Here is a 20,207-nt window from a genome sequence, read left to right as displayed (position 1 = left end):
CACAGTGAGGTTTCTGGCATAGCCAAAGAAAGTGATTAGGGGAAGAGTGTAGGAGGGGGGCTACAGCCGGTGATATGAAGGGGCAAAGGGGATGAGAAGGGAGGAGCAGGAATATCCAAAGGTGTTTCTCTGAAGACCTCTTTCAGGGACAAGGTAGTTGGCTTCACGGTCTCTAGAGCCATGAAGACCGCAGGGGCCTTGGTCAAAGACAAGATGGCTACTATTACATCGATCAAGGAGAGTTGGACATTCCTTGGATTTGTTTTACGCCTGAAGCGTGAGCAGCTCTAGCGGAACCATACAAAGACCCTATTGTCATCAAAGTTTTAGGAAAGCGGTTTAGTTACACGGCCATTATTCACAAGCTTAGAGATGTGTGAAAAACCAAAAGTGGTTATGAGGTTTTAGACGTGAATTTTGGCTATTTTTTGGTGAAGTTCGATCTTATGGATGATAGAGATCAGGTTCTCTTAGGACGGTCTTGGATGATTGCAGACAACTATGTCGCGGTCAAGCTATGGGACACTTCCTTTAGACCTTCTGAATAATCGTTTGAGTCAACACTGGTGTGGGTCAAGATCTCACGGCTTAATATATGGTAATATAATGAAGAGGCGATGCGTTCTATCACCTCCTCCATAGGGACTCCTATTTGGGTGGATTTGGCTACCGAATCCGCAAAAAGAGGCAAATATGCTCATGCTCGGGCGTGTATTCAGATCAATCTGGGACAGCCAATGATTAGAAGAATTGATGTTGATGATGAAGTGTATGAGGTGGAGTGCGAAAATCTTCATTTAATATGCTCTTCATGTAATTGCTATGGATATGCCGCACACGACTACGGTCAGCGAAAAGCAGGAGCAAATTCTAGCAGAGGGACTGATGGAGCTGACGGAGCTGACGCCAACCCATATGTTTGATCAAAAGAGCTACTGCATGTTCACAATCCCAATTTGGTTACGGCCAAGAGTTCAAATTTTAAATTTAGTTCCATTTTGGAAAAGGATTCGTTGATTAATGAGACATCGGATCTCATGCATGATACGTTGCATGATTCTAGCAACGTTAATAAAACTCATGCAAAGGAGGAAGAGTGGTCCCAGTCACTTGGAAAGGAAAGGGTAAGCTTATTCATTCTTCCAAAGCTAACCCATCTTTGGTGAAGCCCATCCCTGGACAAGGAGTAAAAAAAATTAGGGCCTAGACAATTTGGATTTGGCAATAAACTCTCTTTTACTCCTATGAAGATCGTTTTGGGGTGTAATCCGGGTGGATCAAAGGGCACAGCGGGTGAGTCTTCTTCTTCTCATCATGTTCGTGCCAAAACTAATACCCACAAGCGCCAGTGCCCCAGCGTCGTTACAAGGATCACCCATTGAAACTCTCCTTCGCAAAAATGAAGTGGGTGAACAAGCAAATACTGCCGCAGCGGTGGGGGACATTTGCAAGCTTGATGATCGAAGTCCTAAGGTGTAGATCCTTTTGGTGGTGTTCCAACTTATCTCCCATTATTTTATGGATCAACTAAATATTATAAGTTGGAATATTATGGGAGCTTCTAATAGGATGTCTCGAGTTCACTGCAAAAAATTGGTAAGAAAATTCAAGCCAATCCTTTTTATTCTTATTGATATGCATATTCCTTTTGCTAGTATGAAGAATTTTTGGCATAATTTGGGTTTCTTTTCTGTGGGTATCTCCAAATCATTGGTCATAAGGGGGTATTTGGTTTTTACATATAATGTTAGTTATTCTTTTTCTATCCTCTCTATTAATGATCAATGTGTCACTGTTAAAATTGGCGAAGGAAAAAATTTTTGGGTCTGTAGTGCTATTTATGGTAGTCCTCAATTTTTTACAAGAAATTTTCTTTGGAACCATCTGAGGGACATATCTCTCAATTGTTTGGAGCCCTAGTTGGCGCTGGGAGATTTTAATGAGATTGTTTGCTCTGATGAAGTTAGAGGGGATAATTTTTATCCTGCTCGTAGTTCTTCTTTGTATGATACCCTGGATTTCTGCAACTTGTTTGACTTAGCTGTGACTGGAAGAAAATTTACATGGTTTCGAAGAATTCAGGGCTTTAAGGACATAGCGAAAAGACTAGACGAAGTGTGTAGTAATGGGGATTGGAAAATGCTTTTTTCGGAAGCATATGTTGAGGTCTTGGGCCGCCTTCATTCGGACCATTGTCCTATCTCGGTCAAGTGTTTGGGAGCCCCAACGAAGAAGGGTATCAAGCCCTTTAGATTTCAAGCAGCTTGGGCCTCGCGTTCTGGGTATAAGCTGCTTGTTAGGAGGGTGTGGGATCCTTTTTAAGAGGAGGGTTGTATCTAGAGGCGACTTCTTCGAGTTCAGCAGGTTTCGTTAGAGTTTAATTCCAAAATTTTTTGTAACATCTTTATCAACAAGCGTAAGCTGGAGGGTCAATTTGAAGTAGTTCAGAGAAGGGTAAAAAGTTGCGACGATGATGAGCTAAGGAGGAAGCAAGAGGATATCAAATCAGCTCTTAACACTATCCTACCACAAGAAGAGTTATTTTGGTTCCAAAAATTTAGAGAGTAGTGGGTGAAGTTTGATGATTACAATACAAAGTTTTTCATTTGCAAACTATCATCCGAAGGAAGACTAACAAGATTCATGGTCTCTTTGTTAGTGATGGAACTTGGGTTACGGATCCTGAAGTTTTGCAGAGTGAAGCTTTAAATTTTTATAAAGTCCTTTTTGTTCCATTGAGCAAGTTGACACTAAGTATGTAGGTATGGTTCCCACTCCTAATATCAGTCAAAAAGCCTGTGACCGCCTCACTCAGCCAGTGCCTTTCTTGGAAGTCAAACAAGCCGTCGACAACATGGGTCCCTTGAAAGCTCCAGGTCCAGACGGTTTTTAAGCGTTCTTCTTTAAAGAGTATTGGGATGTGATGGATCATGAGGTTTGGAAGACTGTTCAAGGTGCCTTTCTTGAAAATCCTTTCAACCTTTCTTTGGTGGAAACCTTTGTTGTGCTTATTCCCAAGTGCGACTCTCCTTGTGCCTTTAAGAATTTTTGCTTGATTAGTCTCTGTAATGTCATTTACGAGATAATCACTACGGTTCTCGTGAACAGATTGTGTCCATACCTAGATGAGATTATTACCCCAATCCAAGGGGGTTTTATTTAGGGCAGGGGGACTGATGATAACATTATTGTGGCCCAAGAAATGTTGCATTTTCTTAAAAAGACGAAGTTGAGGAAAGGAGCCATCGCTTTTAAAATTGACTTGGAAAAGGCATATGATAGGGTTGATTGGGCTTTTCTATCAGACTCTCTGATTTTTTCGGCTTCCCTCAAGCCACAATTAAGCTGATTATGAATTGTGTTCGGGCTTCAAATTTGTCAATCATGTGGAATGGGTCTAAATTGGGTAGTTTTCAACCCCGTTGGGGTCTTAGACAAGGAGATCCTATGTCGCTCTATCTTTTTGTTATTTGTATGGAGCAATTAGCTACGTTTATTGATTCACAAGTTGGATCTAGTAGTTGGGACGCAATAGCTATCTCTCGGGGTGGTCCGTGTTGATCTCATCTCATGTTTGTTGATGATCTCCTATTATTTTGCAAAGCAAGCAAAACTCAAGTCCAGAATGTTATGAAAACTTTGGAGCTCTTTTGCAAAGCCTCGGATTTCAAGGTGAATATTGAAAAATCTAGGCGTTATGCTCTAAGAACATTTCAAATGGCTGAAGATATGTTCTGACAGGGGTCTCCCAGATTCGTCTTGTTAATGATTTAGAAAAATACCTTGGTGTGAATATTGGGCATCCCCGAGCGTCTAGAACTTTTTTTGCTGACACCCTGACTCGAATCAAATCTAGATTGGCAAATTGGAAGGGGAGACTCTTAAACAGGACTGGTAGACTTTGTTTGATTAATTTAGTTGCTTCTGCTTTACCCATTTATCCGATGCATGTTTCACTCTTCCCCATCCCTATTTGCAAGAAGATGGATGCGGCTATGAGATCTTTCTTTTGGAAAGGCAGAGTCGATGATTCTTAATCTGGTCAAGTGGGTTATGGTAATTACTACCCTTAAGTATGGTGGTTTGGGGGTTAGAGATATGCACTGTGTGAATCTATTTTTAATTGGAAAGCTTCTTTGGCAGCTTCTTCATTGCCCTCATAAGCTTTGGGTCCGTATCTTGAAGGCTAAATATGTGATTGGTGATTTGATTGTGGATGTCGAGGATAATGGCAATGACTCGCGTGTTTGGCGCGATATTATGAAAGTTAAGGCCAAGCAGCAGGAGGAGTTTATTTGGAACGTTGGCCCTCTTTCTCAATCCTTTTGGTTCGGCTCATGGAATCTAGAGGGGACACTAGCGGCACATATCCCTTATATCCATAACACAGATATAGCGTTGGGGGTAGAGGACGTATGGAAGCAAGATCACTGGGATTGGAGTGTTTTGACTACTCATATTGATGATGACTTTTAAGTTAGGTTGGAGTATATTCATCCTTCTGGGCATGACAATATTGACGCTAGTTGGTTTTGGAGGCACTCGGCCACTAAGGTTTACTTGTCCAGACACGGATATGAGTGGCTCCTTCAGAGGAAGATTTTTTGGGATCCGCAAGCAAACTTTCTTTAACTTTGGCATCTTCGTATCCCAGAGAAGATTAAGATTCTTATGTGGTTGGAAATCCATAATGCTTTGCCATCTAACTGATTTCGGCATCGTAGGGGCTTAGCAAGATCATTAATGTGTCATCGTTATAATATGGGAGAGGAAGATATCCTCCATTGCTTTAGGGATTCCATTAAAGCGCAGCGGTGTGGTACTTGTTGGGGATTGGTAGAACGCCAAGTGATCTAGACATGGACTTTTTTAATTGGATTAGATGCTATTTTTCTTCTCATGAATACCTCTTCTTAGCAGCGTTATGGTGGATTTGGCGAGATCGTAATAACGATGTTTTCGATAGGGAGGACTCTTGGAGTACTGTGAAGGTAACATTTTTAATTAAACAAGCAGCTAAGGATTTTGTCAGTTTTTTTTTTTATGTTGGAAGAACCTTAAATCTGACCTCTGCATTTCTTTCTTGGACCCCCCTCTGATCTTTATGATTAAATTGAATTGTGATGCTAGTATTTTGCTCACTTAGCACTGAGCTGGCTTTGGTTGCATTCTTCAAGATAGCACGGAGACTTGGATCAAGGGGTGTTCGGATGCTATTCCGGTGGACACCATAATGCCGTGTGAGTTTCTGGATATTTTGAGTGGGATGTGTTTAGCTTGAAACTGCGATTTCAATGAAATCATTTGTGAAGTGGACTGCCTTGATGCTTATTGTGCTATTATTCATGATGCTCCTGGTAATAGTGCAGATTTCATTGAAAAAATTCAAGAGCTTCGAAATAGAAAATGGACAATGAGCCTGGCGCTTATCCAGAGGACTGCAAATGTTGTCGCTGACTACATGGCTAAGCTTGCAGTGCGAAAGACCAAACCTATACGGAGTGGTTGCTTCCTAACTGAGAATTAATGGAGATTGTGTCAGAGAATATGCATACTTCCCTTTAGTGTCTTTTTTTTTTTTGTTTGTTTTGTTTTTAGTCACAAAAAAAATCTATTAAAAATTAAAAAGGCCTTTACTCTAGTAGAGTCTTGTGCATGTTGAACTAGTTGGCATACTTGTGCCAATCGGTTTGAATTTTGAGTGACTTACTCATTTTGTCACCTGAAAGCCTGATGAATTGGACTCCTTTAATTGGACAAACATCAAATGTCTCTAATCGTGTTGGGCTGAAGACTTTGGGCCATTGCTGCAACACTACCTAAACTGTTTCTAATGCTTAAAGAACAGAGAAATATGTAGATCCCAAAATAAAAAACAGGTCAAAGAATAAATATACATTTTGAACACTTATACCGGAGCAATTCTATTAGGTAGCATTTGTTTTGAGGTATTGAGACAGAAACTGAGACTGAAATGCAGTATCATGTTTGTTAGTTTAGAGACTGGTACTAAAATTTCTATCTCTGTCTCTAAAATTTCAGTATTTCAGTACCTCCAAAAAGTGGGGACACAGGAGACTAAAATTTTTAGAGATGGAGATTGAAAATTTAATAACATTTTATACCTAAAATACCCTCATTTCAATTAATTAATTTCAATTTTATCCTTTGTGCAAATTAAATTAGAGTTTCATTCTTGTTTCAATTTTTGTCTCCCATTTTGCACCAAACAGAATACTGAAATTTATTTCAATCTCTATCTCTTAGTCTTTGTCTCTCAGTCTCAGTCTTTCCGTCTCTGTCTTTCCACAAACACTACCTTAATGTTTTCTTCTTTTTCTTCTTTTTGGACAACAGTATCTAGTTTGTTTTTCTATCAAGAGGATACAAAACGTTTGTGTGTCCTGTCCAAAAAAAACAAACAAAACGTTTGTGTGCATGTTCATTTTTTTTACGGTATTTCCTAGTTCGATAGGTTAAAGATTAATATACTGTGAATCTAAGTTTTATTTAAGAGTCTGTTATTGACCAATGAGTTATTATATATATAAAATAGGATTCAAATCTTCAACACTTATTTAAACAGAAGAGTGAGCTGACCATTTGGCCAACCCACTTCGATAGTGTGCCATGTTCTTTTAATTGTAACTAGTTCACAGTTTTGTTGAATTAAGGTCCACTAATTTATTAAAAATCCGATCTCCACTAAACCATTTTCAGAAGTCCGACAAAAAATTAGAACATTTAAGAAAACATAAATAAAAAAATTTACAAATTTAGTGTTTTTAAACTTTTTAAAAAAAATTTAATTATTCTGTTAGCCTTATAACTTTATTAAATTTACAATTAAATTTATATATATATATATATATATATATATATATATAAAATTAAGTTCCTGCACTTTATAATAAATTGCCAATAACAAAATCATAAAATTTAAAGTTTTGATTCAAAATATTATGTGTACAAAAAAAATTCACTACCATATTCACCACTCATATATAATATATATTAAAATATAAAATATATTAAAAATAAATTAAACATCACATATATTTATAAAAATAATATATAATAATTTATTTATTAGTTGACTAGTATATACATAGTATTTTTTTTTTAATTTCATCTTGGATCATGAAAGCATATCCCCTCTGCCTATTTACCCTTATGAATTGTGGTAAAATGGTTATCCATTGTATTTTACGATTAACACTTTTGGAAAAAAAAAGAAAAATTGGTATTGATGCATCCACGGTTGATTTTGTATTTCTGAAGCTTGTACTTGTTCTCCAGATTATCGATCTTGTTCTTGTACTGTTGTCATGTAGGACATTCCGTTAATTATTTAACTTTGACCTTACAAAACTACATTGAAGTTAAATGAAATTTTTTTGAATTCAAATAAGACATTTTAAACCTTAAAGACCAAAGCGAGATTACACCCAAACATAGAGGATGAATTTACTACTTTACCTTCTTAATAAAAGAGACAAAAATAGAGGGACTCTTAGCCTAGCGCGTAGTTTGAAAGAATGAAATTCATAAGCGATCCCCTCCCTGACTTCTTTCTGGAAGCTTATGGTAATTGTCCTTCCATTATCCCCAAACTGAGTTAGCATCTTTCTGCCCTAAAAATAGAGTACAGTGCTCGTCTTTTGATAAGAGATTAAGCAGATCTGTCCAACTATTCTTTAATTATTATTATACCTTCACGACAATTCACTCCATAATTTACAATCAAATCAGTCTCAAACCAGAAACAAAATCAGAATAAAGCAACTAAATATATGTTGTGTGTCTCAGTTCTTATACTGGAATAAATTCAATCCATCAATATACCCAAAACTAAAAAACACACTCAGACGGCAAGTCAAGTGAAGAGTTTAGGCAATAAAATACCTCAGCTTTCTTAATATAATGCTTTGAATGGCGACCATATAAAATGGCAATTGACTTACAGCACAGCGAGGTGGACGGAAGAATACAGCACAGCGTCCTTTGACCAGGCCACAAACTGTCTGATACTTTGACAAATTGGCTTTTTTTAATTTAAATATCACTCATACGAATTTTTGTGAACACAGAATTCAAAAGCCTAGTTTTATAACATGGACTCGTGGATTTTGAGAAGATTTTAACCCACAATAATAGATTAAGAATGCTGTTTCAAGGAAAGAATGTGTCGTTACCTTGAAATACGCAAGGTAGTAATGAGCTTCAGATTCAGCATTAGCGAGTGAACAAGCATTTTCAGGTTAGGGGGGTTAAATTTGACATAATACAAAAATGTTGCTAAGATAACTATCTACTTACGTCAGCAGAGAAACATGGGGGAAGGAGAGCACTGAACTACAGAAGCCCATTCCCATTCCCATGGAAACACCATTATAGCATCAAAACCATTGACATACAGCATCAACGTTTCTTTACCAAAATTCAGAAAGTGCAATAAAAATAAGCACTTTCTGTTCTAGTGGATCTCTTACTAACATTTACATTTGACACTACAAGGTTTGTGAATTGTCTGTAATATGCTGATCCAGATACTGCTTCACACGACTAGGATTTGTCTCGAATATGAATGGCATCCCCCTCAACTGCAAAATAAAACCAATTGTATTTTATTTCAAACATTTCGAGACAACTGTAGCAATTTAACTAAGACTTGATTCCTATTTACATAACTAACCCAAAGGGCATCTTATAATTCCAACCGCCTCCACCTCCCTCAACTTAGAAACTAGTGGTAGTGAGTTACGTATATTTGATTATTTTGTAAACTCGAAGAAAGCAGGGATGGAATTGAAATGAGCAAACAGTAACATGCTCATTCTCATAACAAAAACTGTGTTCTTATATTCCTACTAAGGGATATTGGTAGCACAAAGATTCTATGACACTTAATTCCACCAACAACTAGAAACAAAAAAAAAGGAATTTGCAGACCATCCAGCACCTATTAACTCTGCAATCAAATTCTGAGACTCATTTTGATTGTCGACAACACATGGTTGAGAACTAGTTAAAAACTTTTATCCATATGCACAAATACTAAGAGCATGTGTACATGCATGCAGGAAAACTTTTTCAAAGAGGATATGAGGTTCTGAAATACGGGCTATAGAATCATACCTCAATCAAACAATTGGAGTGTAGTCTTTGAGACTGACCAGTCTGCACTTCTTTGTTATTCACCAATATTGAAGTCTTGCCAAAGTTTTTAATGTAGAAAGATCCATCATTGTGCAGCTTTATAACTGCCTGAAAGTTAGCAAAGGAAGAAACATCATTTATATGTCGACGGGTCAAACTTTGTTTTGTTTGGGGGGGAGTAACAATATATGAAAGCACCGAAATCATTGTTGCATCATGAACCAAGTCAAATTTGGTAAATATGACTAACCTGGCGTCGAGATATTTTATTTGCATAACCTCCTTTGCCCAAGTCAATATCTACAGAAACACCTTCTGTTGCCCGTCCAAGTAAAACCTGCAGGAGAAACTGAGATATCACTAAAAGCATTATCTGTTGGCACTTTAATTTGATTGTTGTTCTATGGAAAGATAAATCCTAGAGAATAGCAATTTAGTTACTTTCCTCGCATCATTTGGTGGGTCTTACTTCCCAAAAAAAAAAACATCACAGCTTAGACATTTAAAGGCTCAAAGATTAAAACGCACACAAACATAGAAATGGATTTCACTGAACGGCACAGAACAGATCTGTCCAACTATTCTTTAATTATTATACCTTCACCACAGTTCACTCCAAATTTACAATCAAATCACTGTCTCAAACCAGAAACAAAATCAGAATAAAGCAAGTAAATATCTGTTCATAGACATATATGTTGTGTGTCTCGGTTCTTATACTGGAAATAAATTCAACACATGGATATACCCAAAACTAAAAACCACACTCAGACGGCAAGTCAAGTGAAGAGTTTAGGCAATAAAATACCTCAGCTTTCTTAATATAATGCTTTGAATAGCGACCATATAAAATGGCTATTGCTTCATGTAAAGCAATGGCTCTCTGCATAGAGGAATGAGCACCCTGTTCCAACCTTATGATAGTCCGCTTAGTTTCCTCATGTTGATATGTTGATACTATATTGCAATCAGAATATAATATTGTTAAATTATTATAAAAGAAAATAGACAATGAAATCAACAAAAACGGAATAATATCCAACTATTTATCTTAGATGTATAGGATAAATAATGTAAACAAACTACTACTTGGAGAGTTTAAAAACAGAATATTTACTGAATATCTGCTGATCAACGAAAACATATTCATACAAAGGCACACATATTGCACAAGTTCCAGAAATTATGTAAACTACTAGCAGAAGCGCAGAACTCGTGGTCATGCATCAAACATCATCACATGAAGTCTGGTCCATAATGCACAAGAGCTCACTCATATGCCGCATAACTACTAGCATGTTTCTAAAATGTCACTAGTGAACTGGAACTCATTAGGGGGAAGCATCAAATTTTACAGCTTCTTCAAAAGGAAAAAATACTACTAAAAAGTATCACCTGCCCAAGGGTCCATCACATTTATCACTGTACTATAATAAGACATTAGTTAAATAAAAAATAGGCAACCATAAGGATGCAAAATGAGTGTTTATGAGACTATCCCAAATAACTGAGCCATGCTTCTGTGGCATGAGGCAGAATAAGGCAAGCACCACAAAACATAAATGTTATTTAGTTGGGACATTAGTTAATTATCTGTACTCCAAATAAACAAAATATAAAAGATGTCAAATAGCATCATGCAAGAAGCAATGACAAAAGTAATTTCTTTGTAATACCTTCTTCGTTATAAAACAAATCCTGATCATCTGGATCCAGATCCATATCAAGTATCTGTAGAAGGAAATGAAGGAATAACTCAGAAAATAGCTACAATTATGAAACAAGGTTAAGGTTACTGTTGATTGAAAGGTCTGCACTACACGCCTTACCATTGCCTCTATATCAGAATAACAAGGAACGTCATCATCACTCTCCATATATTGCTCTTCATCTAAAGTTGGAGGAATTGCCACCAGCTGAGACTTGGGAACATCTGAAGACCCCGCATCAGCATGTTGTAAATGACGATCTTTTGGCAAGGCTAAGTTTTTTCCCTGTTTCATGCCAGAGCCATCAGAATAAGGATGATTTCTGAAGCCATTAGACCCAAGGGTTGGTTTCTCACTAAAAGAGTTTGTCACACGACTATTTAGACAATGTGTCAAGCCTACATTGATAGGTGTGTCCTTTGGATTTGCATGCATGATAGCATTGGTTGTGCTAGCTTTATTTCCACCTAACCCACCAGAAACAGACATAGCACTCCTGGATGCTGTATGTGATGCATGAGCATTCGGAAATTCACACTTTACCTTAGAGTTACCAACAGGTCCTGGAAGGGGAGGAGATCCCATCACCTGAGAAGATCCACGAAACTCTGCAGGTTTTTTCTGTTCTACCTTTGTCATTCTACTTGTTTCAAGAGCTTTATGGTTACTAAATCCAGAATCCTGAACACATGATGACATTGGCTTATTGGATTCTGTATACATCCATTCAGATGAATAGGGAGATGTTGAAGGAGGCACATCCAAGGGTAGTAGGAAAACATCAACATTGCATGGAACTTCTGGTTCTTCAGTGTTTAGTGCACAGAATACAACTCCATTAGTTAGTTCAGGAAAACGAGGATCTTTAACAGAGACAGAAGATGATACTTGGTTATCTGATTTCTGAACTGTTTGAGCATTGCTAGACTGTGATCTATTGTTATCATCTACTTTTGCCTGACATGAAACTGACAGATTTGAAACTTTTGGTTGTGATGCCACTGAAGACTCTGCCTCAGCCTTTTCAGGCATCTGATCTTGGCTAACATCATTAGGAGAACTCAGTAGAAGTGAACTCAGACCCTCATAATAAGACTTATCAATCCCATCTTTTCCATCAACATCCATCAGATAGAGTTCTTCCTCATTAGTGAAGTTCAAGAGAGAATTGGACAGTTCTGTTAGGTAAGCCTCCCCACAAGCAATAGAATCCTTAAAATCATCACATGGCATTTCAGGTTCTTGAATGCTCGCATGTGTTTTCCACACTGGCATTTCCGGGAGTGGAGACAAATGTAAGCTATTAAATGATGTACCACATTCTATTTCAGATGAATCAAATACATCATTTCCATCAAACTCAGAACACAGGTTTCCAGGATCACTGTTGATCTGATCAAATGGGGTCTCTAAATTATCGTCACCAATGAAGCTATCAATGGCTAGTTCTTCTGGAACACCCATCTCCTCTGCAACTCCATTGGAAACATCATCCCGAAGAAATTGAGGTTCTGCAGCTCCATTGGAAACATCATCTCGAAGAAATTGAGGTTCTTCTCTAAGTACATCTTGTTGCTCAGCAGGGATATTGTCTTGAACTGGATCCTTAGCTCCGGTGTAATATGCATGGGCAGTAACTCCATTCGATGTAGCACCACCATTCATCATATTTTCAGGAAAAGAATACTGAGCAGGATCAGTATGTGAACCATGGAAACCAAAATGATTGGACATTTCACCTTCGGCCACACAGTTTTCAGGTAAACTCTCATTTCCATTTGCACCATAATTGTCATTTTCAGGATCAACAAGGAAACCTAAGTCCATGGAATTAAACATGTCACTGCGGATTCTTTTCCGCATAGCATAATAGGAAGTCCGTACACTTTCAGCTTTTCTCTTTGCAGAATCAATTTTGCGTTCTCTTGAATTTCCAAACTTGATGAACTTCGATGGGAGAGGTGAAGTAGAAATCTCGAAGTCTGTCATGCTTGCAGATGCTTCCGCAGAAATAATAGGATCATAGAGGATAGAATACCATCTATCGCGTATTTCTTTGAAACTATATCTTCGAGAAAACTGCACCACACCTTTTGCTAGTGACTCTAAAGAAGCACCAGCCTGCAGATAGACAAGTCAAAGACTAAACATGGAGTCCCCCTTCAAAACTCAAACCAGACGGCAAGAACAAACATCTATCCAATTCAGAGCAATTGCCCCTTGACATACATAAACCACGACATTCAGAATCATCCACAAACAGATCCACTCTTCAATATGTAAGGACTAAAACATTTTCCCCATGATATGAGTGTCTACTATCCCCAAGACCTCAAATAATACACATTTAATATGATAAATAGTATGAATATGCAATGAATATAACTCATTGATCCCAACCTAAGAACCCTCTAAGACACACGTTTGTGGATTTTACCATAGGCACCAACTTTACCTAGCAGTACAACTACTATTCATCAGAAAAGGCGCTAAAGCACATTAGATAGACAGTAAATTAAACAAATACGCAGATGCAAAGGCAACAAAAGATTAGGAATGGAGGTTGAAATCGAAAGCTAAGAGTGAATTGGAGAGAGAGAGAGAGAGAGAGAGAGAGAGAGAGAACCTCAACGGCGTTCTTGAGGAGAAGGTTGTCCTCGGAAGTCCAAGATGAGAGAGTGGCAAGAGCACCCATGGCAGCGGCGGTGGCACCACTGACACCGTCTATCGTCGTCTTTTATATTCTAACATGCCATCAGTGACAAAGGATTCAGAATCACAAAAAATTTCCAAGGTTCTGAAAACCGAACCGGTCATTGAACCGCTCTAGCTACTGGTTCACTGGTTTATTGGTTCAACCGATTGTTCGTGGTTCAACCAAAATAACCATTTTATAATAAAATAATAAATAAAATATAAATAAACACACTAAAACATAATTATAGTCTAATATAAACCTTAAAATGTCATTCAAATTAAAAATACTATATCAATCACAATGTTATAATCTTATCCAAATATAAATTCAAAAGTCAAATAACAAAAAAAAAAACTAAATATAAAATGCCAACATCAAAGTTTGTCATCAATTATAAAAATCCGCAAAAACAGTAGTCCAATGACAAGAATAATGAAAAGCAAGTCACAACAATTATACAAATTAACAATTACAAAATCAAAAACAGCACCACAACAACAATTATCAAATTAACAAAATCAAAAACATAAACTCAGATCAGAATAATTATTCAAATTAATAATTGGGCAAAAATACGACAACCTAACAATCACAGGGTCAAAGAATAGCACCTCAATAACAATTTAACAAATTATCAAATTAACAAGATCAAAAACATAAACTAAGATCAAAATAATTATTCAAATTAACAATTGGGCAAAATTACAACAACCTAACAAAGATAGAGTCAAAGAACAGCACCTTAATAACAATTTTACAAATTACCAAGTTAACAATAATAATAACATGAACTCAGATATGAGATCAGCACCACAACAACATTTAAAACAACTAAAACCAAGAAACAACAGCAACAAAGAACTGGCAGCAACCCAAATAAAAGAAAGAACAAGAACAAGGAAAGAAATCACTTCACACCAAAGTTGCGAGAACCGAACCTGTCAGTGAACTGGTCGACTGACTGGTTCAATGGTTTAAAGATCTAACCGTGGTCAAACCAGTTTAATTAAATATAAAATAAATTATTAAAAATACAATATAAATTTTCTTTAAAATTCAAAATTTCACAATTCAACATAAAAATTGTGATTGTTGGCCAACACTGACTTGTGATTGTTGATCATTATTTGCATTCCTCTTCAATACAATTTATCATGTTTATACCAATTTTTAGAGGGAACTAGATAAATTGTATACTTAAAAGATCATATCAAATTGGTGAAGAATCAATCCAGAACTATCAATATCCATCGTAATTGTTGTACATAGTTTTATTGAAGAATGAAAAGTTATTATTTCCGAGCATAACCTGCTACAGTAGAACCAAGAGTGTAGCTATTTTCCAAAATGACAAACTTAAACAGATTTTTCTTTTCTCATCAGCTGCTATGTTGTAATTAACATGCAAACAGTAAGTAATCCTATGTATACAAATCAAAACAATGCTTTTTGGCTTTTCCAGTTTTCCCAAATAATGCTTAACAATGATCTTAAGTTCTTAACTATATTGTTGATCACAACAATGCTTTTCCAGTTTTTCCAAACATTTATAACAATGATCAAAACAATGATAATACTCTTACAGATACTAATTAACTTTTTTTTTTTTTCAAAAAAATAAGTTATGAATGCGATTGAAATTGAACCAAATTAAAAGAACAGGGACTCAGAGAGGTTGGGGTTGGGGACAAACAAAGGCCAAAGGCGAGGACGAGGCCAGAGGGTTAGGGACGAGGACAAGGACGAACAGAGACCAGAGGCGAGGACGAGGAACTTACCGTCGACGACCCACGGCGAGGAGCGAAGAAGCAGCGACGGCGAGAGAGAGCTCGAAGAGGGACGTTGAGCGGGAGAGAGAGAGAGAGAGAGCGCTCGAAGACGGTCTGTCCCCGCCGGCGGCGACAGCACCCTCTACCGGAGGAGAAGAGTTCGGCGATGACTTTGAAGAGGGATGGTGGCTGCGTTCCAAGAAGGTTTAGGGTTGGGTTTGAGAGAGAGAGATAGAGGGATGGGTGGGGTTTTGGGCGTCTTTCTGATTTGTTTTTTACTTTTTTAAAAATCAAAACCGGGAACCTAAAAACCGGACCGGTTCAGTTGGTTCAACGGTTAACCATCGATTCGATCGGTTTTCTACTAGTTTTTTGCAAGACGGTTTTAGACATTAACCAGACCATCTAAAGGAGCGGTTCCCAATTAACCCGGTCGAACCAGCTGGTCTATCTGGTTTTCATAACATTGCTTCCCACATTTTGAAACTCGTGGAGCTCGAAGCCTCGAACACGCGACGGAGAGGGAGCTCAGATGAGGGTTGAACAACAGTGGAAGCACGGCGATACCGCAATAGAAGCTCGGTCAAAATAGAGGCCGAAGCGTGGTGATAACAATAGGCTGGAGGTCTAAAGCTTGAACAAGCGACGGAGAGGGAGCACAGCGGCGGAAGCACGACGATACAGAGGCGGCAGAAGCTCAAAACAGACGAGAAAACGTGGAGAATAGACGCGTTGCGATGACGATAGCGCAGTGCGGACAGTGGCAGTGGAGATCGTGATGGCGGTGGTGGTTGGACGTTCTTTAACGAGATGGAGGCTCCTTCTCTACTGCGAGCCTACGTTCGAGATTGAGATTGAGATTCTGCTGTCTTATAGTACTTAAGGAACTGAGGAAGGGGATTAAGGTTCGAGATTGAAATTATGTTGCTTGCATTGGATACCATTTTCCTTTTTTTTCTTTTTAATTAATGAACAAAACGGCGTTGTTTTGTGACTTTTAATCCAAAATTTGAAAACTAACTAAGTTCAAGTTTGATTCAACCGGGCAGTTTCCAGCCAGTTCAACGGTCCAATAACGATTTTTGAAACATGCAGTTATCCCTTTTGTCGAAATCGCTTTTCTTGTTGGTTTACGGTTCGATCGGCCGATTTAAACCGATTTTCAGAACCTTAAAATTTTTAACAAAGTCTTCTAATCAAATATTTAGCAATAAAAAATTCATAATCCAAAAACAGGAAAATTAAACAAAAAATTCAGATTCACCGTCCAAACTAAATTCAAAGTTTATGTATCAAAGTTTATTAAATAACTTTAATAATAGTAGGCATAATATATATGTACTCAATGCTTAATATTCATAGACGAAATTAAGTCTAGATTCCTGTAGTGGTGAACACTACTTAATGATATTTGGTGGCATCATGTCACTAATTATTAATTTTAATTGAACTAAATAAATTGTTGTATTTGACATTGTAATATTATATGTATAATATTATATATAGTATGAATTCTAGTACGAAAACAAGTTAATATGCTCTGTTGGAAATGTGGTGAATTTAATTGTGTTTTGATTGATACTGTGGGTTGAGATTGATTAGATTTGTGAGAATCGTAATGATTATTATATGTCCAACTTTAGGAGAGGTTATATCTAATTTTTTTGGGAGTTTTGTTGAATGATTCATGTAGTTAACATGTGCTGATTAGTGTTAATAATACATTCATTTTCCAAACATGACGACAGGTAGCAGAGGTAGACCGAGTGGGTCTCGTGGTCGTGGTAGAGAGAGAGTTTCCACCAAATCTCCTGCGACTGTTCAGTCCTCGCCCTTTACCTCGACTGCCCTGTCGACCCCTGTGACGTCACAGGCAGGTTTAGCAAACCAACAGTTCATCTCATCATGGTCCTAAACCCGAACTACGTGTCTCCTTCTACTACGCCCCCCTGTAGATCCAATGACAAAGCCCAAGGTGGGTGATTCCTCCAGTGCCCCAGTAAGATGCCCCTCTACCACCGCCCATCATCCGGGTGAGAATTTGGCCCGATGGCATGCAGGCGTGAGTACATACAATTTTTTAATCTTAAATTTATGCGTTTCTATGTGTTTGTTAATGTTTGGTCATTTCTCTGATAGTAATGCTTGCACACAAGAGATCTCCGAGATCATTAAGTCGATGTACGACCATCCGTAGCCGACCTACACGCAGATTCTGGCTGAAACTAGAGATCGACGGTTTCAGAAGTGGGCGGTAAGAACCCAATAATGTTGAATTAATTAACTGTATTTGAACTGTATTTTATTCCAACTAACTAATGTTGTTAAATCACTTTGTGCAGTTGAAATTAATATGGGATGCATACAATAATCTTATGATCAGGAAGATCTGCGACCACCGGGCCGCTAAACGACTTCAGCAGATGATGAGTAACGTTCGTAAGGGGCACGACCACCTAACGTTGTGGATCTGTCCATCCATCAAGAAGGAACTGGAGGCCTATTTTAACAATGATGAGGGGTTCAAGCATTACCATCTTATGAATGTCGCTAACAGGGCTTCGCCTAAGTCGTCGAAGTATACGGGTGAGTCAGCAACCTTGATGAAGACGAAGAGCAGACTGGTAAGAATTTTGTCATTGTTTGATTTTTTAATAGTTACCTGGATTAGTTAGTTAATTTGTTCATTTATTTTATTGGTTGATATATTAATTTGTAGTCTAAGTCGTTGGACCATGAGGCGACACTAGCGGAGACTTTCAAGTATACCCATACTTTGAAGGGCAACAAGCAGAGATTTGCTGACGAGCGATTTGCGGCCCATTATGTGAGTTTAAATCAATTCTAAGTTTTAAATTTTTTTTGTTTAAAGTCAATTAACTGTTATCCTAATCATGACGTGTATGACACAGGAGGATTACACACAGAGGTTGGAGGCCGTGACCCAGCAATATCAGCCATCTAGTGGGAACGACGAAGCCGACTTCGAGACCTCAGTGGTAGATCCTAATAGGGTTTGGCGCGAGACCGCCTTTAAACCCTACAAGAATTGCCGCTTCGGGTTGGGGTCGTTCTTCGCCAGTGGCTCCGCTCCTCTGCGTTGGCGGCTTCCTCTACCTCTGCCTCTACCACCAGCCCTGCCGATCCCAAAAAGTTGTCGACTTGAGAGAGGAGGTGCAGAAGCTGACAAAGGAACTTCACCAGCAAGTGGAGCAGTCTGAGGCTCTGAGCAAAGATACAACGACCTTCTTGCACGCGTGGGAGGAGTCGTTGCCTTCAACTCGGACCTGACGAGTAAGCTGGAGCAGCTAGATTGGTTGCAAGAGTAGATGGAGGCGTACAACCAGCAGATGCGCGCTGGAGCCAGGGGCGTTGGAGGCAGCGGCACTGCTGGTTCCAGCAGCAACACTATTAGTGGGGCACCGACATCAGCACCTACTTCGCCACCTCAGCAGGGGGACCATGATGACAACAACGACGACGATTACCGGGATCTGTAGGGTTTAGGGGTGGCAACATTCACCCTACTCGCAAGTACCCAACCCGACCCTACCCGGTCGGGTAGGGCACGGGTTAAGTCTCAACCCTACCCGACCAACCCGCACCCTATATATGTATATGTTATATACTTATATAAAAATATATTTCAAGTGGATGTTGAACCAAAGACCTCTCACTAAATGCAAAGGATCCTTAGCCACTAAAAGAAGATCATTAATTGATAATTTAATAATTTTTTTTTTACATAAAACTCAGTTCTATTTTAAATTATCATTATGTTATATAATAATGTTGCATCTTTTTTGTAACCCGCGTGTAGGGTTGGGTACCCGCTGGTTAAGAACGGGTAGGGTTAGGGTTAGGATATTCTCAACTCGCAGGTAGGGTAAGATTGAGTTTATATAAAAATCTCAACTCGCGAATAGGATTATGGTTGGCTTCAAACTCTACCCTACCCTACCAATTGCCAACCCTAGTAGGGGTTAGGGTATTATTTTTTTATTTATCTACTTCATTGTATTCTATTTCTGTGACATTTTATTGTATTTAGACCATTTATTTTTAATAAAATAATTTGTTAATTTCTGATAATTTTTTATTTCTGCTAACAATTTTGTTAAGAAGAGTTTAACTGTGCCAAAAAAAAAAAAAAAAAAAACATTACCATAGAATTTATCCGATGGTAACTTGGCGCCTAAACACATGAAATGGCGCCAAAGTTACGTACAGTAATTATCAACCTAGTCTCAACAAATCCATTGAAAATACTAATGAAAAATTGCTGGTAATTAGCGTCAGATGAAAAAATCTGCCGATAAACAGTTTTTTGACGATGTTTATACCGTCAACTCCAGAATAATGGTAAATCCAATGGTATTCAACGTTTTTCTTGCCATGTGATTCCAATGAAAATTTATATCCTACCAACATATTAGATTACATATCCAAAAAACCACAACAACAAAAAAATTAATAATTCAATCATTTTAGAACAAAATAAAATAGAACATAATAGAGTAAATTAAAAAAATTACAGAGCATAATCATATGTATATTATATGCTAATGGTTATAGGCTAGCAAAACAGTTTAATAACTAAGAAAAGAAAATAAAAAACAAAATTAATAAAACTCATTTAAACACAACAAAGCCAACACAAACAAAATAAAATCAACACAAACAAAACAAAAGGAATAACGAGGAAGTGGCTAACGGTGAAGTAGTTAGCGACATTTAGCAATTCAAGAGAGAAGAAGAGAACTACAGCAGCATGACCAAACCACCCGTGGTGCTTGAGTGACAGAAAGAGAGTAGCAGTGTGACCAAGCTACACCTATGCTACTCTAGTAATGACAAGAGGAGAAGAGGAAT

At 37.9% G+C, this 20,207-nt stretch overlaps 1 protein-coding gene across 3 annotated transcripts; it reads right to left on the bottom strand.

Moving 5' to 3' along the window:
• Positions 1–8,170: 8,170 nt before the first annotated feature.
• LOC112726948 (uncharacterized) lies at positions 8,171–16,224 on the bottom strand. Of its 3 annotated transcripts, XM_025776523.3 has the most exons (9): positions 15,345–16,173; positions 13,495–13,612; positions 11,412–12,989; positions 10,989–11,153; positions 10,836–10,890; positions 9,968–10,116; positions 9,410–9,496; positions 9,139–9,267; positions 8,171–8,603 (listed from the first exon to the last, which is right to left on the bottom strand). In XM_025776523.3, the coding sequence occupies exons 2-9, from the start codon at positions 13,561–13,563 to the stop codon at positions 8,511–8,513; spliced, it is 2,325 nt and encodes a 774-aa protein (XP_025632308.1). In that variant the 5' UTR covers positions 13,564–13,612; positions 15,345–16,173; the 3' UTR covers positions 8,171–8,510. The 3 variants fall into 3 exon arrangements, with proteins under 3 accessions (XP_025632308.1, XP_025632307.1, XP_072064981.1); XM_025776522.3 differs by having other exon boundaries at positions 10,989–12,989; positions 15,345–16,224; XM_072208880.1 differs by having other exon boundaries at positions 10,989–12,989; positions 13,495–13,602; positions 15,345–16,136.
• Between the last annotated feature and the right edge of the window lie 3,983 nt (positions 16,225–20,207).

This window comes from Arachis hypogaea, chromosome 12 (assembly GCF_003086295.3).
Source record: "Arachis hypogaea cultivar Tifrunner chromosome 12, arahy.Tifrunner.gnm2.J5K5, whole genome shotgun sequence".
NCBI classification, from domain to species: Eukaryota; Viridiplantae; Streptophyta; class Magnoliopsida; order Fabales; family Fabaceae; genus Arachis; species Arachis hypogaea.
The sequence above is the reverse complement of the archived record's forward strand: the minus strand, read 5'-3'. Positions and strand labels throughout refer to the sequence as shown.